At 38.6% G+C, this 27,124-nt stretch overlaps 1 protein-coding gene across 1 annotated transcript in view; it reads left to right on the top strand.

The window, feature by feature from the left end:
- The window catches only part of LOC117991296 (potassium voltage-gated channel protein Shaw-like), a 160,771-nt gene that overhangs the window by 104,153 nt on the left and 29,494 nt on the right, over positions 1-27,124 (top strand). Inside the window, exons 6-7 of the mRNA XM_034978864.2 lie at positions 1,748-2,062; positions 7,972-8,181. Coding sequence (XP_034834755.1) covers positions 1,748-2,062; positions 7,972-8,181 — 525 coding nt within the window. The remainder of the gene's footprint in view (positions 1-1,747; positions 2,063-7,971; positions 8,182-27,124) is intronic.

A 27,124-nucleotide genomic window follows, 5' to 3' on the forward strand; every position in this document is an offset into this window, starting at 1 on the left:
CGCGATCTGTGTTTCCTATTCCTACCAATCACAATTCGGGTAATTTTAGATCGTTTATATAATCGTTTATTATTCAAAAAAGTATAGGCGTAAGTGTTTAGTACAATTGAATATTTGACTACATCAAAAATAAATTATTTCTCAGTGATTATTAAATAGAGGGTCTTCCAAAATACGTAAAATCCACGTCCTTTGTAGGTTTTAAGTGCAATAACCATTTTGAATTATCGATTAAACTAAAAAAAGCACGTCAAATGATTGTGACGTCACACACCGGTATTTCATAGAATCTCGCATACTAAGCGCGCGTTTTGACGTTTGATAAAAAGTTACTGCAGGGCGATTGTCTAAAACCTGCATCAATCATTATTACAATCTCAATTGTTCTGATTGGCTGAATTTTAGCGATTCTTGTTGCAACAATGCATTGTAGCCAATAGTGAGCGAGCATTAACCAATCAGAGATGATTGCGATCGTGACATTGTAGCTGTCAAACAACCGCGGTAGGGCCCCGGATTTGACTAGTTGTCAAATACCGTATTACAAGTTACAAGACGTCATGGTGATAAGTGACTAGGTGTATATTATATACTTGCTTACTTGTACATTACATAAATACCAGTGCACCATAGTAGTTATTTTATAGGCATCTTAAGGAACATCATCACTTTCCATCAGCTGTTATTATGATCAAGCGTATGACTATTGCCACCTGACCCATAGCACAGTAATTCACGGCAGTTAGGGAACTTCTATCAAACTGTCGAAGCTTCGACGTCACTGGCAGGAGTCATCATATAGTACATTTTGACGCAGGTAGCCCTAATGTAGTCTTTTTCTATAATTTTACGTCAAAATAGCCTAACATTTGTCATATCGTCGATTCAGAATCAAACCGAGAGTTCCCTTTACTCTGGTTCACTATGCCTATGGGCCTAATATTTGAGATATTATCGTCGATTCAGGATCAGACCGAGAGTTTCCCTACTCTAGTTCATTCGGAATAGTACACAAATAACAAATGGCTACGACCTATCTAAATAGTTAATGATTAGGGTTGACACTTGTAACTGGGAGTCATCCATCGAGCCATTAATTTAATTATTCCCATACGTACCAGCAACACGCATTTAGCCAACCCTGTCCCTGAATAATTGTGACCATTAAATCCTTTGATGAACCTTTGATTCAGGATAATTACTGTAATATTCTGCAAGGAAGATGCTCCTTGTAAACGAAAGACGTAGAATGTAGATAGATCAATTATTGAATTGATCTTTCTGCGTCCTCATTGCTGAGGGTCGTTACTCTTTTCAAATATATAAAAGGGAAAGGTGACTGACTGATCTATAACGCACAGCTCACCATTTGGCATGCAGATAGCTATTATAACGTAGACGTCCGCTAAGAAAGGATTTTTGAACATTCAACCCCTGACGGGGTAAAACAGGGATTTGAAATTTGCGTACTCCACGCGGATGAAGTCGCGAGCATAAGCTAGTATTTTCTATGTGTGAAAAAAACCATATTTACACTGAATTTTCACTTTGCGTAAAGGCATAAAACCCCGATAAGACAGAGTAATACTTGAGGCGGTCTACACATAGCGATAATAGATGGCGCGACATGAATCTTCAATCACTCACTATGGAACCTGAATCGCGTAAACAAAGTTTTTACTACAGAGAACTATTTTACTGTGTATCTTTTTTGGTTCAAACTAAAATCTCTTTCTCCTTGTTGCAGGTAGCACCAAACATCATAGAATTTGTAAAATCCCCAGTCAACATAATAGATTTCATAGCTACACTAAGTTTTTACATGGACGTCGTAGTCGAACTGGCTGTGTTGAAGAGAAACGTCGACAGAGCAGACATACTAGAATTCATCTCTATAATCAAGATATTAAGGCTGTTTAAACTAACAAGGCACAGTCCAGGACTAAAGATTCTTGTACATACATTCAAGGCGTCAGCGAAGGAATTGACGCTTTTGGTGTTTTTTCTTGTACTGGGCATTGTGATATTTGCCAGTTTGGTTTACTACGCCGAGAAGTCACAGGTTGGTTGAATTTCTTTTTTTTATTGCATTCATCATCATCATCATCAGCCTATGGACGTCTAAAAGAGCCTACTTACTAACATAGTCATTAGCAATTAATTTTAATGAAATGAAATGAAATAAAGATGATTATTATTATTAAATACGCGCGAGGCACGCGCCACTCTGGCCCCGCCCACTTTCTTTGAAGGTCGTTACTTGTTAAAAATATATATCCGCATCCGTAAAAGCTCCGCACTAATGGATGCGGATGCGGACGTCTGAATTAATGCGGATGTTCCGCATTTGCGGATATTCGTAACACCCTGGTTTACGCGTTGTCTCTGTCACTTATACCATTACCTATATGACTTTCCGTTAGTCTCAACGACAGAGACAATATGCCTACAAATCTGTTGTCTCCTCCTAAATGTCGATGTACATTACTTTCTGTCGCGTACTGTATAATATATAGCCTGCCCAGTTCTATTCCACTTTGCTAAAACATTATAAGTAGGTAGGTATAATATAAATCCAATAAAAATACAATCATCCCTTAGGTACACGCTTTAATCCAGATACCTACTCCATATTATATCAAAAGAATCTTTAATAACTTTTCTTTTGATGAAAAGATAATTTCCACGCACAAAAACGATACAATTTTCTCGAACAAAGGTGAAGACGTCGCGAGCTCAGTGTCTGCCGTAATAACAGACGTGACGTGCCTGCCTTGGGGCTGATAAATACTTCAATACATACAGGGTGTAACCAGAACCCGTAGTACAAGATTTTACGTCTCACCAAACCAAACCAAATTCGAGAGTCGAAATACTTCCGCGTTACAGTAAAATGGACCTAAACAGCCTTGAATTGAAGTCAAATATTCAATGCCACTGATTTTAATTTCGCAATGTTTCCGCTTGGAGCGCTGGCTGTTGAAGTGTAGACAAACTTGAGCTTTAAAACAAGGCAATTAAGATCCAGTTTACTGTAACGGGGAAGTATTTTGACTTTCAAATTTGGTTTGGTTTGGTGAGACGTAAAATCTTGTACTACGGGTACAGGTTGTAACCAGAACGCCAGCAAAAACTAAGCGATATTGTTATACTATCTAAACACAAAATTATTTATCAAACCCGCAATGCGTAGCGTGGAAAACTCGGAGTCAATGCCCCGTCGTAGGTGGGGCATTGACTCTGAGTGGCGTACCTACTTACGGAACGTTCGTTGACCTCTAGCGTCAGTCAGATATTTTATTTGCAAAATATTATGAGCTTATAGAAAACTAACTTATGCTCGCGACTTCGTCCGCTAACCGCTTGGACTACAGAAATTTCATACCCCTATTTCACCCCCTTCGGGGTAGAATTTTAAGAATTCATTTCTTAGCGGATGCCTACGTCATAATAGCTATCTGCATGCCAAATTTTAGCCCGATCCGTCCAGTAGTTTGAGCTGTGCGTTGATAGATCAGTCAGTCAGTCAGTCAGTCACCTTTTCCTTTTATATATATAGATTTTATTTTTATTTTTTCGCGTTTTTTTGTGGTATCATATTCATATTAGTAATCATCAGTAGGTACTATCACCTGTCTTCGTTTTTGCTCGCGTTCTGGTTACACCTTGTATAGTATGCGACAGGTCGACAAGGCAATCGAAGTATGAGGCGGGGGGAAACTTTTTGATTTTCTGAGATAAAAAGTAGCTTATGTTACTTTTAGGTCCATGCAATTATATTTTAATTATTTTTAACTAGCTGATGCCCGCGACTTCGTCCGCGTGGATTTACGTTTTTCAAAATCCCACGGGAACTCTTTGATTTTGCGGGATAAAAAATAGCCTATGTCTCAATCCAGGGTATAATCTATCTCCATGCCAAATTTCAGCCAAATCCATCCAGTAAAAAACATCCAAACATGTACACTTTCACATTTATACTATTACTAGCTGATGCCCGCGACTTCGTCCGCGTGGAATTAGGTTTTTTAAAAATCCCGTGGGAACTCTTTGAATTTCTGGGATAAAGTAGCCTATGTCCTTCCCCGGGATACAAGCTATTAAACGGATGAACCGTGAAAAGCTAGCAGACAGACAGACAGACACATTTTCGCATTTATAATATTAGTATGGATATGGATTAGGATTAGGATTATTGCGGTGTGATTGAAGGATAAATCAACAAAGACTCACACTTTCGGATTTTTAATAATATTGGTAATGATAGTGATACCGCAAATTATTCAGCTATGATAATGAGATTCTTAAAGAATAATATAAATAAGCTATAAGAAATAACACAAAGCCAAGAGTATTTTCCAAAGACAACAAAGAACGCGCGAGAGAAACCCTGAACTAATTTGAAGCAAATTTCATTTAACTTTGAATGCAAGAATGAATATTCCCAGTAAGTAATAATATCTTCTTAGGTGCATTCATTGTGAATGCAAAGCTTTTCGTTATTATTTCCCATTTGCATTCATGATGAATGCTTTTACCCGCAAACTAATTTATTGAGGGTTTAAAGACATTTATCATAATTATTAATTGATGAAATTGCAAATTCTTTGAAAAAATTATCAGATCACACTCTAAACAGCCGCACTCAGAGTCGCTAATCGTTACTTAAAACGAGACAGATTTATGTGAGAGATACAGCTCTGTTTCGTTTTAACTAAACTTAAGTAACGATTAAGCGACTCTGAATGCGGCAGTTAATGGTTAATTCGTAAAGCGCAAAAAAGTGGCAGCTCCCCCCCCCCCCCCCCCCCCGCGCCTGATACCCCGATTGCCATCTCATACCTGTCGCGGACTATACCTGTGTTGGAGACAACGCGCGCAGAGAAATTTTCAGATTTTATAAAATAACTATCTTATGCTCGCGACTTCGTCCGCGTGAACTACACAAATTTCAAACCCCTATTTCACCCCCTTAGGGGTTGAATTTGGAAAAATCCTTTCTTAGCGGATGCCTCCGTCATAATAGCTATCTGCATGCCTCAGCTCGACCCGTCCAGTAGTTTGAGCAGTGCGTTGATAGATCAGTCAGTCAGTCACCTATTCCTTTTATTTAGACTAAGGTCTGACCCTTAAACGAAAAGTTACAGGTCCTAGGACTCCTACTTCGTAGTTAGCACCTCTAAATCGCAGATACTTGCAATCGTACAAAATGATATAGGGTACCTACTTTAATGATATGCCTACCTACTTTATCCATAGTTTTGTTTTGATTCAAAATTGTGTCTTCGAGCGAAAATAAGTTCCAGAATACAAAAAGTCAGTCAAAACTTCCCGCCAGTTTATTGCTTTTTGAACAAGCTTTAAACTCAAAACACTCGCCGAAAAGCGAAGAAAAATTTCAAAACAAGTTACTAGCTCACCGGTGCGCGAAATTTTTATAACTAGTTGTTATATTGCTCAAGTTCTGTTGACGCTTTCTTGTTTTGGCTTCGTGTCAAAAAATTGGAGCTTATTTGGAATCTTTTAAGGCGAATGCACACTTATATTCTCTTTCTACTTAGATTCTCATGGCCGGTTTCTGAGGTAGTTTTGACAACGGTTTATCTATTCAATAGCGCTTTTGGTCCGATAACTCGAGGCAGTGCGTTTCTCAACAACGCAATGCAAGATAAACTCCGTTTAAATTTAACTGGCCAATGGCCCCGATTCTCTAGTCTCTCTCTAAACTAAATTTAGAGTATCTGCATCCTTTTCTTTTTACTAATGCTAAAAAAGGAACGGAACATGACTTTTACATTTAAAGACTCTAAATTTTAGTGCACAATACAAATTTAAACAGTAGGCTCGCGACAGTGCGCTGAAATCACGGGTTTTACCATCTCAAAATTAAATTTAAAACTGTCAAACTGCGTCTGTCCTTTTCATATTACATTAGTAAGAAGAGGATGCGAATACTCTAAAATTAGGTTGTGCTCAGAATCAGTACCATTGGGGCTAATTCTGAGCACAACCTAATTTTAGAATATTCGCATGCTTACTAATGTAATATGAAAAGGACAGACACAGTTTGACAGTTTTAAATTTAATTTTTAGATGGTAAAACCCGTGATTTTAGCACGCACTCGCGAGCCTACTGTTTAAATTTGTATTGTGCACTAAATGTAAAGTTCATGTTCTGTCCCTTTTTAGCATTGTTAAAAAGAAAAGGATGCAGATATTCTAAATTTACTTTAGAGAAAGACAACGTTATTATTAATAAAACTAATGTTAATGCCGAAATAAAATAATAATATGCATTTCAAACTCGCTTCCTGTAACAGACCCATTTAGTGACAGAATAATGAACAGGTTATCGGTATCATCAGTGATGGGTATCATAGTTTTTGTTGTATTCAGAAACGCATGGACAGTTAAACGACGTTTATCTTATACATAACTTTATTCAATTAACAGCTAATGAGAACATAACTGACGAGTTCAGAAGTCGGGCGACATTTGTTTCATGAGATCGGCATTCTGACTATGCCTTCACTTTATATATTTGAGAATATTATGTACGTTAGAAAACATCTACCATCGTATAAGAAAAACTTGATTCGGACTTGGCCGGTTTTTTTTATTGAGGCATGGAATCCTAAAAATACCATCGATGAATTTACTTCATCACATTCATCACTTATTCTATCAGTTATTATTACATTTTGTCACCTTTATCATGAACCCAGCTTAGCAAGCTTGGAGGCAGTTTTCCTAAGTCACGTAGCAGCGTATTACGGGGGTCGTCCTGAGCTTTATTTATATGAAACTATTCCAGCTTTTTGTGAAGGCTGTCTGTGCGAAACACGATAATAGCTAACTATATTTTTAGTGGAGCCTCGAGATGAAATGCCATTTTTTTCGGAGGGTGGTTATGATTTGTTGGTCGAATGCAAAACCAAACATATTTTTAGGGTTCCGTACCTGAAAAGGAAGAACGGAACCTTTATAGGATTACTTTGTTGAACCTACAGGGTACTTCCCGTACCTAGAATCATGAAATTTGGCAGGTAGGTAGGTCATATAGCTGACATTAGGGGAAAAATCTGAAAACCGTGACTTTGTGGACACATCAACCTGCCTTGTCTTAATCTGACGCGCTCGAGTATATCCCAAAATCCCCTCTTGGGCTCTCCTACCATTATTAATGTACCGGAAACAGCAACCGGATTATCCAGTGGTTGCAGTTTCCATCTCGCAACGTAGATCTATTCTCTCATGATGTCTACAAATTGGACCAATATCCATACTAAGATTATAAAAGGGAAAGTAAGTCTGTCTATCTGTTCGTTACCATTTCAAGATTCAACCGTATAACCGATCTTGACGATATTTGGCACAGAGCTAGCTTAAATACCTACTTGAGACGGACTGACGGATGGAATACTTTTTAGCCCGGAAAATCAACACCTGTGTTCTCAGTAGTGAGCCAGCGAGGAGATGATCATAATTATTTGATTTAAACTATATTTTAAATCATCATCATCATCAACTGATAGACGTTCACTGCTGGACACAGGTCTCTTGTAGGGACTTCCACACGCCACGGTCTTGCGCCGCCTGCATCCAGCGGCTCCCTGCGACTCGTCTGATGTCGTCCGTCCACCTAGGGGGTCTTCCAACACTGCGTCTTCCGGTGCGAGGTCGCCATTCCAGCACCTTGGGACCCCAACGTCTATCGGTTTTACGAACTATGTGCCCTGCCCATTGCCACTTCAGCTTCGCAACCAGTTGAGCTATGTCGGTTACTCTAGTTCTCCTATGGATCTCCTCATTTCTGATTTGGTCACGTAGAGAAAATCTAGAATAGAATATATATAAAATATAGTTTATTGAGATAAACTATATCAAGTGCATTTGAATCGTCAAAATAATTTACCACTGCACTGGTTCGGAATGCCGAATCTGCCTAAAGACTTTTTAACAATGTTCCAGGACAACCCAGACAACCAGTTCAAGTCGATACCACTAGGCTTGTGGTGGGCCATCGTCACCATGACAACGGTGGGCTACGGTGACATGGCACCTAAGACCTACTTGGGCATGTTCGTGGGCGCTCTATGTGCGCTGGCTGGCGTGCTCACGATAGCTTTGCCGGTGCCTGTCATCGTGTCCAACTTCTCCATGTTCTACTCGCACACACAGGTAAGTCTTGTTAATATAGGTGTAGATTATAGTTACCATGACGTGAGCTCTAGTGACAAGGCGCCTAAGACCTACTTGGGCATGTTCGTGGGCGCTCTGTGCGCGCTAGCCGGTGTGCTCACGATAGCGTTACCGGTGCCCGTCATCGTGTCCAACTTCTCCATGTTCTTGAGGCTTATTGAGGCTCTGAGACAACGGAATCGGTGCCATGGTGTACCTAAACGCTGTTTGTAAATTGCACCAAGATCTCCTGATGTTTTTATTAAAACCCGTAAGAGTCAGCAAGCGAGCTAGCGCTGGCCATTCGCCAAATGCATTGGCCGAGTGTGCTAGGTTAATATGTGTCAGCGTTCTTTAAAAAACAGCTTCAATTTACTAAAGTGCTCTAAACAAAAATAATGGTAACCTTTAGAGACACCCGAAGGTTAAGCTGTCGTCAAAGGAACATCAGCATTACTTTCCTCAGAGTGTTTACATAAAAAATTAATTTAAACCGCGCTCTCTCGGAAATGTCATGTTTATATTATTTGAACAGTACGGATTTATACTAATGGAGAAAATAGTTTTTAGGTGAACTTGAAATATAAATATACACTTTGCATTTTCTGTAAAATAGTTGAATTGAATGACCTATTAGCTTACTAGCCGATGCCTGCGACTTCGTCCGCGTTGGAACTCTTTGATTTTTAGGGTTCCGTACCTCAAAAGGTAACACGGAACCCTTGTAGGATCACTTTGTTGTCTGTCTGTCTTAGACTTCCCGTTCCTGTTGACTTAGAATCATGAAATTAGGCAGGTATAGTTAGGCCGTATAGCACAAGTAAAGGATTAAATCTGAAAATCGTGAATTTGTGGTTACATCACACAAAAAAAAAATTAAATTGGGGCATGAACTAATACTTAATTAGTATTTCAATTTTGTAAGTAAGATAACTATATCAAGTGGGATATCATATGAAAGGTCTTTACCTGCGCATTCTAAAACAGGTTTTTATTTATTTTTATGTATTATAGTTTTTGATTTATCGTACAAAATGTCGAAAAAAATATCCGAGTACGGAACCCTCGGTGCGCGAGTCTGATTCGCACTTTTGGTTTTTTGACAAAATCCTGCGGCAGAAAAACCCTTTCACTAGTTTTCTAATCTTTTGATGCTTTTCAAGATTGTACTTTATTTTAAGGATTTGAAAGTTGTTTTTCAAATGGCACATGATATTTTAAGGATGAAAGAGGTCCGGCTCATTGGTTGGCTCGCTTCATTAATCTTGAAGCTATCTCGTGTGGTTATATTTTGAACAAAATTACCTTCCAAGCGTGAAAGGCATTATTAAGATAAAGTTATTAGGGGTCCGTATCAAAATAACGTTTATCTTTTAATGTCTATGTATGTCTTTTAGTGTCTGTCTAAAGAAACAGAATCCTAAAACAGGTGGCATGGTGAGAAGAGAAATGGTGGTCTTGTTCGTGGGAAGTCCCGGGTTCGATTCCCGGCAGGGGTTTGGAATTTTATAATTTCTAAATTTCTGGTCTGGACTGGTGGGAGGCATCGGCCGCGGCTAGTTACCACCCTACCGGCAAAGCCGTACCGACAGAGCGATTTAGCGATCCGGTACGATGCCGTTTAGAAACCAAATAGGTGTGGGTTTAATAAAAACTGCCATATACCCCTTCCAGATTAGCCCGCATCATCACTTACCACCAGGTGAGATTGCAGTCAAGGGCTAACTTGTATCTGAATTTTAAAAAAAATGCTGGCCGGTTTTTTTTTTAACTTTATATCATGTTTTCATTGTCAGTTCGTAGAAACAAGGTCGTAAGGGCTGCGAATATATTATTAGGTACCTACTAGCTGCACTGGCGAACTTCGTACCGCCTAACAGTCGATTCTTTTGCAGGTTTTTTTAAATTTTTCTCGCCGTAAGAACCATCCTCGTACTTCAAGGAATATTATAAAAAAAGAATTAGCGAAATCGGTTCAGCTGTTCTCGAGATTTGCGATGAGCAACACATTTAGTGATTCATTTTTATATTATAGAGAAGAGACTAGCTGCCCTGGCGAACTTCGTTCCGCCTAACAGTCGATTTAATTTTTTTTTTAATTTTCTCTCCGTAAGAACCATCCTCGTACTTCGAGGAATATTATAAAAAAAATTAGCGAAATTGGTTCAGCTGTTCTCGTGATATTTTTGCAGCTATCTCTCTGAGTATTAAGTTTCACTCGGAAGCTATTTGACCTGAAAAGCCATTATAGGGCTGCCGGTGAAAGGTCAGCAGTCTATTTGTTAAAACAAAGATGGCTCCATTCGAGCGGTCGCTTATCATTGACTATTGTTAAATCTGGGTCTTTAAAAATAGTACAAATCTAAAACCAGTACATAATAACCCAGTGCATTCGGCAAATACCGGCTAACCCCCAAACCCCTTCCAGGTTAGCCCGCTTCCATCTTAGACTGCATCATCACTTACCACCAGGTGACATTGCAGTCTAACTTGTATCTGGATGAAAAAGTTTTTTTGAGAGTCAAACCTAACTCCAGAAGGTCTAAAGCGCGGATCAAATTACGTCACTTACGCGTTTATCCGAGAAGCTTCTGCTATTTGCTTATCTTTTAATTCCGGTATGGAAAACTGAAATACTGGTATTGTTCCGGCATTGTTTTGTTATGGACTAAGAGCTAGTACATGACGGACCTTCGTTATTTTATAAAAGCTGAAAATTTCTCTGTGTTATGTCCCAACACTGGGAGTAACGTTGTTTGGATCATGGTGGCTTTGAAGAAAATATAAAAAAATAAGACTTTATAATTTGACGTAAGATTTTGTACACCTTTATTACCATCGTCAACAAATTCTGCCCTATGATTGGCTGTGAAAAAATGTAGACAGCGAATCAACCAATTAAAGGGCAGAATTTTTGACACTTGCGATAACAATGATTGTTATTTAGCTTTAATAAGATATGTGTGACGTGTAGATACCTAATGTTAACGGCTTCGGTATACGGAAAAACTCAAGCTTCGAGTATATGATTATACCTGCATTTGTGTAACCTGTAAATATTTTTTCTTAAATAAATATATTTATTATTATTATTATTATTAATGAATACGTTTTTCTTACACAATCGGGGGGCTGTTATCTTTCAAAGCCATCATGATCCAAACAAACGTTCCTCCCAGTGTTGGGGATAATATGCAGAGAAACTTAAACAATAACAAAGGCTGCTACACAACAAAATAAGCTATAATGCTTTTATACAATATCGAAGGTCCGGCACGCGCTGGCTCTCTCTGTATTACATTGATTTTGTAATTAAGAAAACCAATAGATTCCCAGCCAATTACAAGCGGAACTTTTAGTACAAGATTAATCGCTCTCAGCATTAAAGGAACGCCCTAAATTGAAAGATATTACATCCAAGAACAATTTATTGCTGTGTAATTAAACTGCCGCAAAGATTACCTATAGTTAAAGTAATTAATTGTTCAATTATAGTCCGTACCAAATGAGAACTCACTCGCCATTTTAACTCTATAACCAGTTCACTAAAAGATTGGACCTGGCGTCGATTAAAAATTAAAAAAAATTAATAACTCAAGAAGTGGCAGACAAAAATTCAACTACTCTACTCAATTGACGACCTCCCTGGTGCAGTGGTGAGCGCTGTGGTCTTAATAGTGGTAGGTCTCGGGTTCGATTCCTGGCATTGTTTGGAATTTTATCATTTCTAAATTTCTGGTCTGGTCTGGTGGGAGGCTTCGGCCGTGGCTAGTTATCACCCTACCGGCAAAGCCGTGCCGCCAAGCGATTCAGCGTTCCGGTACGATGCCGTGTAGAAACCAAAGGGGTATTGGTTTAATAAAAACTGCCATACCCCTTCCAGGTTAGCCCGCTATCATCTTAGACTGCATCATCACTTACCGCCAGGTGAGATTGCAGTCAAGGGCTAACTTGTAGCTGAATTTAAAAAAAAAATGTGAGAAATGAATAAAACTCCCCTCAATACATTTATTTATAACATTTATTGGTGCTGAAAACAGAAGGTCATCGTGTGTGACTGAAATACATTCATCCTATCAATCTACGTGCATCCATAAGTCTGCGTGTTTGTCTATCGGATAAATTGCGACGCATCGTATTGTCGTTTCTAGCACCTACATTTTGCGTGACGCATGTAACGCATGGTGGCGACACAGGCGCGCATTCCAATGAATAGATCATGCAGACGAACATAATGATGCTGAACAGAGTTGCCTAAAAAAAAGTTTAAATCAATTTTTTTTTTTTAAATTCAGATACAAGTTAGCCCTTGACTGCAATCTCACCTGGTGGTAAGTGATGATGCAGTCTAAGATGATAGCGGGCTAACCTGGAAGGGGTATGGCAGTTTTTATTAAACCCATACCCCTTTGGTTTCTACACAGCATCGTACCGGAACGCTAAATTGCTTGGCGGCACGGCTTTGCCGGTAGGGTGGTAACTAGCCACGGCCGAAGCCTCCCACCAGACCAGACCAGAAATTTAGAAATGATAAAATTCCAAACCCCTGCCAGGAATCGAACCCGGGACCTCCCACTATTAAGACCACAGCGCTCACCACTGCGCCAGGGAGGTCGTCAAATATAATATACACGGTAAATAGTGGTTTTAGAGCCGTGGCTAATAAAATAGCCTCAAGCAGTATTTACTATCCATTTCGACACATCCGGTGCGAGTTACATTCGCGCACCGAGAGTTCCGTACTACAGTCGTATTTTTTTGTCATTTTTGGGTTCCGTACCTCAAAAGGAAAATCGGAACCCTTATAGGATCACTTTGCTGTCTGTCTGTCTGTCTCTCTGTCAAGAAACCTACAGGGTACTTCCCGTTGACCTAGAATTATGAAATTTGGTAGGTAGGTGGGTCTTATAGCTGGCTTTAGGGGAAAAATCTGAAAACCCTGAATTTGTGATCACATCACACAAAAAAATTTAAATTGTGGTCATGAACTAATAATTAGTATTTTCAATTATCAAAGTAAGATAACTATATCAAGTGGGGTATCATATGAAAGGGCTTCTCTTGTGGATTCTAAAACAGATTTTTATGAATCATAATTTTTGATTTATCGTGAAAAATATCGAAAAAATACGAGTGTACTACGGAACCCTCGGTGCGCGGGCCTGACTCGCACTTAGCCTGTTTTTGCATGATAAGTCGAAAACTATTATGCATAAAAATACATAAAAATCTGTTTTAGAATGTTAGAATTAGAATTTAGAATTTTAGAATGAAAAGCACTTTCATTTATGATACCCCATTTCTTTAAAAGTTGAAAATACAAATTATTTTTTCATGAACTCATTTTAATTTTTTTCGTGATGGTCAATACTTAACGAAAAATTCCCTATACCATTACCAACCGGTAAAGGAGTGGACTGAAAACCGAAAGGTCGACGGTTCAAACCCCGCCCGTTGCACTATTGTCGTACTACTCCTAGCACAAGCCTGACGCTTAGTTGGAGAGGAAAAGGGGAATATTAGTCTTTTTAACATGGCAAATATAATTAAAAAAATAAAAAATTACCTTTGACACCATTTTTCTGTTGTTTTAAAATTTAAATTACTTAAACAATTCACAAATTGATGTGTGGTTTTTAGCTTTAGTTGTCTGTTATAACAGTATACTAATGCTTGCGTATGCAGTCATATTTATAGTATTTTATATCTCAATTGTTATATTTTAAGTCTGCTCGCTGAATAGAAAGGTTGTCGTCAATACAGATATGGAAATAATGTTTTTGAACATAATAACAATTATGTTATTGTTAATTATACTATGGTTTACTAATTAATTTTATTTTCAAAGGCTTTTTTGGCTGTAAAATTTTATTTCATGCAATTACACTGTCTTGTCAAAATCAACTCTAAGTAGGCACGTCACTAGCAGGCGTCAAATATTAATTTGACGCCTAAATATGCCCTATTCTTTCTTCTTGACTTTACGTGGCCATAGCCTAATATTTGATATGATATCAGGATCAAACCGCGAGCTTCCTCACTCTAGTTCACTCTGCTACTGTTTAGCCAGACCACATGGATAGAAGTATACTAAGGCAGTGGTCCGACTACCGGCGAGAAAACGACTATGGGCGATTTTCTCTCTCAAGAAACGCACAATAAATGTACATTCCGTGTAAACGAAAGAGATGCATATTATATCAAAAGTTGCTCTCTGACTGTTCACACTGCCAGCGACGACTAGTTTTGTCGCTGAGCGACGAGCTTTCAAAAATAAACTCGCTCAGCGATGCTCGCTCGCTTGAATAACGCGCGCGCAGGTTTGCACAAGACTGAGCGACCGCAGGCGCATGGCGCGAGTAATCGCTCGTCGCACTTGCACACTCGCATATAGCCCGACGCCAAAACTATCGAAACTACACACTCGCTTCCCGCAGATCGCCAACTTGTTTATAGTTTCTAGTTCTACTCGTTTCTCGTTTATCGTCGGCGGTCGGACCACAGAATTTCTACAATGAAATACCAAACATAGTACTTACCTACGTCCTTGAGCAACCGTAACGGACATGCTCTCGATCTGTCACGTAGGTACTATAATTACTATAATTATAGTACGTGACAGATCGAGATCACAATCAGGGAGGGAACGTTCCAACCGTAACGAACATGCTCTCGATCTGTCACGTACTATAATTACTATAATTATAGTACGTGACAGATCGAGATCACAATCAGGGAGGGAACGTTCCAACCGTAAAGAACATGCTCTCGATCTGTCACGTACTATAATTACTATAATTATAGTACGTGACAGATCGAGATCACAATCAGGGAGGGAACGTTCCAACCGTAACGAACATGCTCTCGATCTGTCACGTACTATAATTACTATAATTATAGTACGTGACAGATCGAGATCACAATCAGGGAGGGAACGTTCCACACACCCGTACACCTCCCGCGCTAACCGGGTGCGGGCGAGCGCGGGTTTATTTTATTTTATTTTATTGATCACGTAAATTCCAATAATACATTTTAAAATAAACAGTTCGCCATCCTCTAGAAACTGTTAAAGTTTATGTGAGGATGGCGAGTTCGCGTTATACAAATTTAATAAAATATAGGTAAAAAACTGTTATAAAAATAAAAGCTGTTAATTAGTGCATATAAAATATCGTTACATGAAACACTTCCTAGACCTAGACTAGGCATCCAAAGAGGCACCTAAATCCAGGAAGTGCCTCTTACAATTTCTTATAAAAATCGCTCTTTTACTGTAGGTATTTTGCAGAGTTAAAGGTAAGTTATTCATTATATTTGCTAAGATATATGAATATGTTCTAGTTCCGTACTTATTATTATTCTTAGGTAATTTAAACTTCTTGTAGTTTGGTAAGATGCGCAGCTTTCTGTTTCTCTCTTTACATGTTAGGTGCTTTATGTTACGTGACGTGCGGGTGTGAGAGGCGTGCCGCCGCCTCATACACCGATGCCATCTCAACCTGTCGCGGTCTATACCTACTCCGCCTCCAAGATTCTCCTTGCTCTAACGTTTGGGTAGTTTTACGCTCGGTGTGCGTTGACCCTAACTTAAGTCGTTAAAATACATCAGTAGGTACCCTTAAATTATAAATGCGAAAGTGTGTTTGTTTGTTGGTTTCTTGGTTTATTGGTTTGTCCTTCATACACGTTGCAACGCGGCAACGGTGCAACGGACTTGATTTTTTGCATGGGTATCGATAAAGACCTGGAGAGTGACATAGGCTACTTTTGACCCCGAAAATCAAAGAGTCTCACGGCATTTCAAAAAAATCTAATTTCACGCGGACGAAGTCGCAGGCATCAGCTAGTAGAAAATAAAATACATAGAAACATGAAAACCGAAAAGCTTTCTTAATCCTCACTTACACTAACAAATTTAAGCTTGTAGTTATAACGTTTGCAGTTGTCCTAAAATAGTCCTATTAAAGTGGAGCTACTTATAATATTAATATTATTCATAAACATACCCAATATGATAATATTATAATAGTATGTAAATTGTCCTAATGATTAGTAACATTTATTTAGGTGACCGAAATTATGAAGGTAATGACTGCTTAACTACCATTCATAGTGATAATAAGACCTCATTAAAGCTTGTGATAATAAATCGTGTTGTGTTATAAGTCCCGCAAATTGCTAATGCGCCTGGCCGCCATTTTAGTGACGTCAGCACTTGACTGAAGTGTCGAGCAACCAGTGCCGTTGACAAAAAACTGTCGGTAGAGCACGCGTATCGTGTTTTGAATAATTGCAAATTCACACAAATTGTTACGTTTTTGTTTGTTATTGCTGTTATTTGTTAATTTGTTTTAGTTGTTTCCTTTTTGGATTATATAATATGAGTAGTAAAATAATTAATAGTCTTGCTCGTGAGATTATTATTAAAGTAGACAATTCTTTTGCAAAAGAGAAGGAGAATTCAAAAATATTTCTTCAGAATATCACTCAATCGCTTAAAAATACCTTTTTTGCAAAGCAAATTTTAATGGAAATATTTTACTACTTACTTCAAAATAAAACCAAGGTCACAGAGCGTGTACTGAGTGTACTAAAATACTGCACAAAGGTACACAAATATTTACTACTAAATATAAAGTGTTTTAAAAGGAAAATATTAATAAAACTAATATACATATCAAAAATCAGGACCTACCCTTATTATAAATGCGAAAGTGTGTTTGTTTGTTGGTTTGTCCTTCATTCACGTTGCAATGGTGCAACGGATCGACGTGATTGTTGCATGGGTATAGATAAAGACCTGGAGAGTGACATAGGCTACTTTTTATCCCGGAAAATCAAAGAGTTCCCACGGTATTTTCAATAACCTAATTCCACGCGAATGAATTAAGTAGCGGTCATCAGCTAGTAAATCCATAAAAATTAAAACTCCCTTGCAGGCAAACTCAAACGCAAGCTCTAACCTAAATACGATCTCCACATTCGAGCGCAGTGACTGTGAAATCCATAAAAATCCACTTGAATATAATTGAAATTATAATTGAAAATGCTCACTCAACTTTTGGGGAGTGCGCTACAACATAAACGAGCGAAGACGGGGCGGGTGAGCTAGTTTTTGATAAAAAATAATGTGAAAAGAAAAGGTGACTGGCTGACTGATCTATCAATACACAGCTCAAACTACTGGACGGATCGGGCTGTTTGGCAAGCAGTCTATTATAACGTAGACGTCCGCTAGAAAGGGTTTTTTAAAATTCAACCCCTAAGGAGGTAAAATAAGGGTTTGAAATTTGTTTAGTCCATGTGGATGAAATCACGGGCATAAGCTAGTAACGTAATAAATCCATAAAACTCCCTTGCAGGCAAACTCAAACGCAAGCTCTAACCTAAATACGATCTCCACATTCGAGCGCAGTGACTGTGAAATCCATAAAAATCCACTTGAATATAATTGAAATTATAATTGAAAATGCTCACTCAACTTTTGGGGAGTGCGCTACAACATAAACGAGCGAAGACGGGGCGGGTGAGCTAGTTTCTGATTAAAAAAATATGAAAAGAAAAGGTGACTGGCTGACTGATCTATCAATACACAGCTCAAACTACTGGACGGATCGGGCTGTTTGGCAAGCAGTCTATTATAACGTAGACGTCCGCTAGAAAGGGTTTTTTAAAATTCAACCCCTAAGGAGATAAAATAAGGGTTTGAAATTTGTCCACGCGGATGAAGTCGCGGGCATAAGCTAGTAACGTAATAAATCCATAAAACTCCCTTGCAGGCAAATTCAAAAGCAAGCTCTAACCTAAATACGATCTCCACATTCGAGCGCAGTGACTGTGAAATCCATAAAAATCCACTTGAATATAATTGAAATAAAAATTGAAAATGCTCACTCAACTTTTGCCTTTTGCCAGTCTCGGAGTGAAATTCGCAGACTATTACGTTCCGAAAATGCCTGAAGGTATTTTTCCTTATCTTTTGGTTTCTAATGAGATTTCTAGCAATCGAAGTCGACAATAAATTGCGAATTTATGTTTATAATATAAAATTCGGTCATTTGATATTGTAATGTAGGTACCTACCAAATAGGGCTAACTTTTAAAGGATTTTTTTTTCAAAAAGTAGAGTTGAATTAAGTATCACTTGCTATAACGGTGAAGGAAAACATCGTGAAGAAACCTGTATGCCTGAGAGTTCTCGATACTGTTCTCAAATGACCAGTCTGGTGGAGTAAAATGACAAATCTTTGAAAAAGTGACAACCGATTTTCTTACTGGTTCTTCTCGTAGGAAATGCATTCCGAACAAGTAGTCGATGCATTTGACAATTCAAAAGTACATACCTACTTGTAAAAGTTTAATTGAATAAAAAAATATATAAATTTCTATTTCTAATATTATATTAATACGAGACATTTCACCGCGATTAATAGCCTCATCTGGTGACAGAACGGCTGGCTCATTTTTTGCGCACCGGATTAGCCTGGCTGTCCAGTGCGGAAATGCAGCCAGTATTCTTGCCACCATTCCACGCGGGCGTGATTTGTATAGAAATTAGATAAGGCTAGCTTAAGGTTTTATCATAATTGTACTAGCTGATGCCCGCGACTTCGTCCGCGTGGATTAACTATTTTCAAAATCCCGCGAGACTCTTTGATTTTCCGGGATAAAAAGTAGCGTATGTGTTAATCCAGGGTATAATCTATCTCTATTCCAAATTTCATCCAAATCCGTGCAGCCGTTTTTGCGTGATTGAATAACAAACATCCAAACATCACTTTCACATTTATAATAGGTATTATTAGGATTAGGATTAGGATTAGGATTTTCTATTAAAAAAACACATATTTTGTGTAAAACCGTGTGGCGTGTGGCGGTTCAGCTAGTCTGCACATAATACAAGCTGGTCGTTAGCAAAAGAGCCAATGGTCAGTTTAATTAAGCAATTGAGGTCCAATCAATCATTACACGCCTCATCGGTCACTTTAGACGCCCCAATTACCTGCCAGCATGCAAAGTGTGACCAATTAAGTTCACAATTCGGAAATTTGTTCACACTTCCCAAATGTGAACATAATTAATTGGTCACTTTAGCGATGGTGCTTGAAATTGGGACCTGTCATACAAATGATAAGGCTATTGTATTTGAATAATAATAATAATAAATCTTTAATATTCAAGTAAACTTTCACAAGTGCTTTCGAATCGTCGGATGCATCTACCACTGGTTCGGAATGCCTTTCCTACCGAGAAGAACCAGCAAGAAACTCGGCGGTTGCTCTTTTCAAAGATTTGATATACAATGTAGTATTTCGTTAAACTGTGATAATGCCATGTATAAAAAAGTAAAAAAGTATTTGCAGTCCTGTGCGTAGCTGGAACGAGCTGCAGGTCAAATCCACGCTTTTTTATCATTTAGATTATCTTCAATTGTGTAATATGCTTTTTCAGGAGCACATTTTTAATAGATTTTTTAAACTTGTGCAAAGGTAAGTCCAAAATAGTTTGCGGGATGCACTAAGAGGCAGCGCGTGCCAGACCTTCGTTATTTTATAAAAGCTGAAAGTTTCTCTGCGTACTGTCCCCAACACAGGGAGGAAAGATCAGCGACTATATGAAAATAAATATAGATCATGGTGGCTTTGGGAGACAACAGGTAATGAAGGTGTAAAAAATCTTACGTTAAAGTATACACTGGTCTAACTTTTTTATATTTTCTTTAGAATGTCCCGTGGTAACTGTTTGATTTTCCGTGATAAAAGTAGTCTATGTCATTGTCATGCAAAAAATCACGTTGATCCGTTGCAACTGATTGAAGGACAAACCAACAAACCAATAAATCAACACACCAATAAACAAGCACACTTTAGCATTTATAATATGGATAGTGAAGTAGAGATAGGAAAAAAACGTACTCAGGTTAATTTAATTCCCAAGATTTTATTGTTATTTTGTGTTCATTTTCACACGTTAACGGTTTATCTCTCCCCTGGCTCTCCCCTGGCTAGACTTGTTGAATTTTAATATTAAGAGTGACTTAAGCGCTTAGTTTACTGAATATAGTGTATTCTCTAAACGCACAGACTCGTTTTCAACTATATTTCAACGCTGAAGGAGCATTATTATCAAGAAGCCAACTGAATAAAAAATACATTTAAAATTTCGGCATTGGCAGTAAGAGAACCCTGGCATGGTGGCCAGAGGAGACGCAGGTTCGAATGCTGCCGGTTCCGCAATTTTTAATATTAAAGTATTTAAAAATCATTTAGTCCTTGAAGCGTAGTTCAAACACTATGATAAAAATTATAAACGATATGATACTCTTTAATCACTACCCAAATTATAAATGCAAAATTGTGTTTGTTGGTTTTTTGGTTTGTTGGTTCGTCGGTCATCACATCTCAACGGAGCAACAGATCGACCTGATTTTTTGCATGGCTGAAGTTAAAGACCTATAAAGTGACATAGACTACTTTTTATTCCGAAAAATCAAAGAGTTCCCACGGGATTTTTAAAAACCTATACTCTAATTCGAAAACGTAACGGTGAACGCAAATTAACTCGACCATTTAGTCGTCGACGAATCAAGTGTTTCAGAGAATAGCCCCGGCAGTTTCAACTGTCCCCTATTTTAATGTTTCGTTTTGTTTCACCTGACGTTTGCAGATAGACGTAGCTTCTGTGAGCTTTAACTAATTAAAATAACTTTGCAAATTGTTTCCTCGCTCACTTGCCAGTATTTTCAGGTACCTATTTAGCAAATTAAACAACTTAATTAAAAAGACACATGTGGCCTAGTTGTGACCATGCATATCAATCGATTGCGATTGTTAAGCAACGTTGACCCAAGTCGGTAACTGGATGGGTGATCGATTTTGGAGATCCAAATTTTCCTCCGCGCATTGGAGAGCACGTTAAGCCGTCGCGTCGGTCCCGGTTATTATCACTAACATCTGATAATAACTAAGAACCTAAGAAAAATCCGTTTTTCCTTGTGAGGTACGGAACCCTAAAAATGCAGAATAGCTCTCCCTAACTTATGATTAAATGCTACAATCAACTTTAACTATTATTATCAAAAGTTTTCTCATTTGAGCAGTTAAAGCTTTCATTAGGATCCCTCGGTTTGTCTTATTCTTTGTCTTATTGTGTTTCCGTCCAAAGAAATGTAAATGCCATAATCTCAACTGCGTCACCATTCAACTCAATTGAAATTCCTTTTCAAGGGTTTTATGGCTTATCATCATCATTATCATCATCAACCAATAGACGTTTTCGTCTGATGGGTACGGGTGTAAATAAAACTTAGCCCACTACCGTTTTAGCATCATCACTTACGAGATGAAATCGCAGTTAAGGGCTAACTTGTAGTGGAATAAAAAATTCGGCCACGAAGGGCTCCGTACTATCGTACAAGATATTTAAATATTTTTATGTGCAACGCTGCAAGATAATGACAACGCCTATCAATCTATATGTGATTTCATAATTTATAAAATTAATTTAATTAAATTAATTAATTAATTAAACAAATAAATTTAATTTAATTTAATTAATTAATAAAATTAATTTTGATTTATTAATAATTAATTTTTTGTAATGTTTTCGGATATATTCCTTTACTCGTGCTATAAGACCTACCTACCTGCCAAATTTCATGATTCTAGGTCAACGTGAAGTACCCTATATGTTTTCTTGACAGACACGACGGACAGACAGACGGACAACTAAGTGATTCTATGAATGTTCCTTTTTTCCTTTTGAGGTACGGAACCCTAAACAACGTCCCCTGCTGGACATAGTAGGTCTCCTGTAGGGTCTTGCACCGCCTGAATCCAGCGACTAGTGCTGGAAAGCGCAGCGTTGGAAGACTCCCCTACTAGGTGGACATACGACATTTTCCGCCTATTCATCCGTATTTTAAAGGTTCTAATGTTATAAACACGGACGAGCCTTTCTTTTCATCAATGCGTATAAGGATGCGTTTTCACTAAAGTGGAGCGGAGACGTTTAATTTAGACAAATCAGATTATTGTCAGAATAGATGATGTGATAATGTTATAACTTGAGAGCTTTGTAAAAGTTCTAACACTATCCCCCCGCCCCACACCATGATTGCCATCTCGACCTGTCGTAGACTATACACTTAGCTTCAAAGTCGTCTAACAAGCTTCCTGCCAATAAGTATCCTGTACTTTCGCAGTGTTAAAGTACGCGGCAGAAAATAATGTACATCGACCTTTAGAAGGAGAAGCTAATTTGTAGAGCATAGTCTCTGTGGTTGAGACCGACAAAACGTCATATAGGTATGAGTGAGAGACAACGCTCTTAACAAAGCCGAAATGTGATTCTAAAGGTTATAGTGCATTATTTTCCCATCATTGAGCATTAAGTTCAATTTATTAGGGTACAAGGTAATACTCGGTAATAGTTAACAAATCACTGGTATGGTCTATGGGCCTCAAAAGAAAACTCAGAGTCACTCAGTGGGCGATGGAGAGAGCTATGCTTGGAGTTCAAATCAGAAATAAGGATATCCGTAGAAGAACCAGAGTAGCCGACATAGCTCAGCGGGTGGTGAATTGAAGCCAATTATTGGGCAGGACATTTAATTCGAAAAGCTGATAGAAGTTGGGGTCCCAAGTTGCTCGCATGACGACCTCGTGCCGGTAAGCGCAGCGTTGGAAGACCCCACTAGAAATGCAGATTCGTACTTATCTCGTTTTTATAAAAAACTAGCTGCGACTTCGTCCACGTATACAACACAAATATCAAACCCCCTGTTTTACCTCCTTAGGGGTTGAACTTTCAAGAATCCTCTCTTAGCGGATGTCTACGTCATAATACTTAGCTATCTGCATGCCAAATTTCAGCCTGATCCGTCCAGTAGTTTAAGCTGTGCGTTGATATATCAGTCAGTCAGTCACCTTTTCGTTTTATATATTTAGATAAATAATTTACTCCCATGTAATTAAGGGTCCCTTCAGGCAAGTATTTCAAAAATAAATTAAAAATATTACCCAAAATGACGTCAGCGAAATATAATAGCCACTCCCTTAACCCTTTGCCCTCCCTAATGACCCGAGACTTCGGAGCGAATTTTTCGAATTTTCCCACAGTAAATAATTTGTTACTCGGCCCGTCCCAAAAATGTCAGGCTTGTCGAGTTTTATCTTGTACCTACAATACATGACTTTCCTGAAACGTTTGTTATAAATTTTGCAGCTTTTTGGTTTTATACAGTAGATAGATTTACAGTACAGAGATAGGATCAGTTTCATGTTGATTTTTCTTAGAAGGAAGGGCATAGAACTCGTATCTGTCTGTCTGTCTGTCTGTCTGTCTGTCTGTCTGTCTGTCTGTCTGTCTGTCTGTCTGTCTGTTTGTCTGTCTGTCTGTCTATATAGACAGCCGTCTGTCTGCTAACCTTTCATGGCCAATCCGTTCAACCGATTTTTAAGAAATTTGGTACAGCGATAGCTTGCATTGTCAGCTACTTTTTATCCCGAAACATTAAAGAGTTCCCACGGGACTTTTGAAATCCTAAATCCACGTGGCCGAAGTCGCAGGGATCACCTCTAGTCAGTACCCTTATTATAAATGCGAAAGTGTTTGTTTGTTGGTTTGTTGGTTTGTCCTTCAATCACGTCGCAACGGTGCAAAATGATAAAGACCTGACAACGGTGCAGGAACAAAGAAAGACCTGGAGATTGATATAGGCTACTTTTTATCCCGGAAAATCAAAGAGTTCCCACGGGATTTTTAAAAACCTAAATTTACATCGACGAAGTCGCGGGCATCTGCATCTCTAGTTTTAAATATTTGGGGGTCACTTTTGGGTAGCAAATCAGAAAATTAAATAAAAAGTTTTGCAAATTCTTAAGTCACGGGTATCAGCTGTTATTCCTTATAAATAACTAGTTGATGCCCGCGACTTCGTCCGCGTGGACTATACAAATTTCAAACCCCTAGTTCACCCCCTTAGCGGTTGAATTTTCAAAAATCCTTTCTTAGCGGATGCCTACGTCATAATAGCTATCTACATGCCAAACAGCCCGATCCGTCCAGTAGTTTGAGCTGTGCGTTGATAGATCAGTCAGTCAGTCGCCTTTTCCTTTTATATATTTAGATTATGTTAAAGATCACTGACAAGCACTTTATATCCATAACCTTACCTGGATATAATCGTAACCCAGCACATAAAAATCTCAATAAACCCTCCCCCAATTTGCCTCAACATCACATGAGTAATTTCATATACCATAAAACTAAACAGAACCTTGGCACCAGCATCTATAACCACGGATTAGCAATCATACAGTTCCGGCAGTCTGGGCTCAATTGCTCACGTGTCCCCTCCCGAATAATGTATCGACTTGCATATTTTTTTAGTACGGCCGAACAGCGGGGTGATTAAATAAATAAATAAATAAAAGTTTATTCAGCTCACAAAACAAGAAAAGACAAAAAATGCAAAACATACAAACCAAATGTTACAAATTAAAAAATTAAAACTAGGTAAGCTTAAAACTACGAGCTCGACAGTACTAAACAGAAAATGATGTCTTGTTTGAGCTGAAAAGGCTACTGCCTCAGCATGATGCTGCAGTATTTGACTACTGCAGCGCTGATTTTCAGGCAGAGCCCTAGTGTCACGTAAAACGTTGCAGTAGCGATAGCAACGCGACAGCAGTAGCAATGCGAATTTGCTAGTTCATTTGCTGTCTCTTCTTCTTATTTTGCTTTGTGGCTATGCTGTCTCTCTCTAGCCGCAAGTTTGACAGCAATGATCGCGAGATTCGTGAGGTACGTACGCCGATTTGTAGTCGCAAAATCGGATACTTAACAAATTTAGCTGAATCAGTTTATTTCGCCGGATCCTGCAGGCTTGTATGAACGCGTGCATTCAAATACTGTTACCGATATCAATCAATCAATCAATCAGCCTGTTTGCGTCCACTCCTGGACACAGGCCTTCCCAAGAGCACACCACCACACACGATCCTCCGCCTTCCTCATCCACCCACTTCCCGCTACCTTCTTAAGGTCGTCAGTCCAGCGGGTTTGAAGTCGTCCCACACTGCGCTTGTTGATACGCGGTCTCCACTCCAGAACACGTCTGCCCATCGGCCATCGGTTCTGCGGTGGACGTGGCCTGCCCACTGCCACTTCAGCTGGCTAATTCGTTGGGCTATGTCGGTCACTCTGGTTCTCCTACGGATTTTGTCCCTCAGAGAGATACCCAACATAGCCCGCTCCATAGCCCGCTGAGCGACTTTGAATTTGTGGACAAGGCCAACTGCCAGTAACTGTTACCGATAAATAAATATAAATCGGATCCTACAAATACAGATACTGCAAGAATCGGATGAAACACAGGCACTGTATGGCTGTATTGATGTAACTGTATGATGGCTAGGTTATGGTATAGCCTAATAGTAATTTTATTAGTGTACCCCGAAAGCACCTTTATATTTATTAAGATTAAGATTAATATTGGCGTGCACGTGTAAGGGCTAACATATCACTGGTGACAGGCTTTTCGGTGCTAGAATTTAATTATATAACCGTAAAGCCGCAAGGCTTTAGACTTAAATCTGATCACACTTGAGATGTTTTGTCACGATGTAGGGTAGGTACATACATATTTTTATTTTATTTTATTCAGATAGAAGTTAGCTCATGACCACAATATCTGGTGGTAACTGGTAAGTGATGATGCAATCTAAGAAAAAAACTAGCTACCTACGTCCAAAGCTTCCCACCAGACCAGACCAGTGAAAAGTTATAGGTACCTTAGGTAAATTTCAAATCTCCTGCCGGGCATCGAACCCGGGACCTCCCACTAATAAGACCACAGCGCTCACCACTGCACCATGGAGGTGGTCGTCCTAAGGGTATTCGTAAAGGTCAATTTATTTAGGTCATGGGTCACAATTTAAATTGTTCCACGGAGTTGGGTACTGGTTTTATGTACCAATAAAACTAACGCAAACTAGATTTATTCGACCGTTCAAACTCGCTATCCACTGGTTTAATAATTGTATCCTTTGTGTTAAACCTGAAATTAGTCTCCAAAACTATATTTTGCAAGCTTTCGGAAACAAATATATGGTAGGTACTGCTTAAATAATATGATGACTCGACTTAAAATTCCCGTGGGAACTCTTTGATTTTTAGGATCCCGTACCTCTAAAGGAAAAAAGGAAGCCTTATAGGATCACTTTGTTGTCTATCTGTCTGTCTGTCCGTCTGTTCGTCGTGTCTGTCAAGAAAACCTATAGCGTAATTCCCGTTGACCTAGAATCATGAAATTTGGTAGATATGTAGGTAGGTTTTATGACACAAGTAAAGGAATAAATCCGAAAACCGAAATAATTACACCGCCATCTATATGTGATTTGATAAATTAATTTTAGTTTCAACGAATCACATATAGATGGCGCTGTTGTCATTATCTTGCAATATTGCACATAAACATGTTAAAACATCGACAACGATAGTACGGGACCCGTCGTGTGCGAGTCCAACTCGCACTTGGCCAGTTTTAATTCGGTATACAATGTAGCATATTATGTCAGTCTCAAGGATGCAAGCTACTTTTGTGTCGGTCTGCTAGCGTTTTATGAACAATTGTGACGGAATTTGGTATACGGATAGCTTGTTTTTATCTCTAAAAATCAAAAAGTTCCCACGGTATATATTCAAAAACCGGCCAAGTGCGTGGCGGGCCACGCGCAGTGTAGGGTTCCGTAGTCACAATCCTCGAAAAACAGATATAACTCCTTAGGTTTAAAGACTTTATTTTCTCAAAAAGAACAAAAGTTCACTTACATGAGAACAATTTTAAACTTAAGTATAGAAGAAAACATTATTTATGATACGGTGAATTTATACAATAATAAAACTAGTACCTATATATTTAAAACTATAGTGTTTG

The sequence above is a fragment of the Maniola hyperantus genome, chromosome 19 (assembly GCF_902806685.2).
Source record: "Maniola hyperantus chromosome 19, iAphHyp1.2, whole genome shotgun sequence".
Taxonomy (NCBI): Eukaryota; Metazoa; Arthropoda; class Insecta; order Lepidoptera; family Nymphalidae; genus Maniola; species Maniola hyperantus.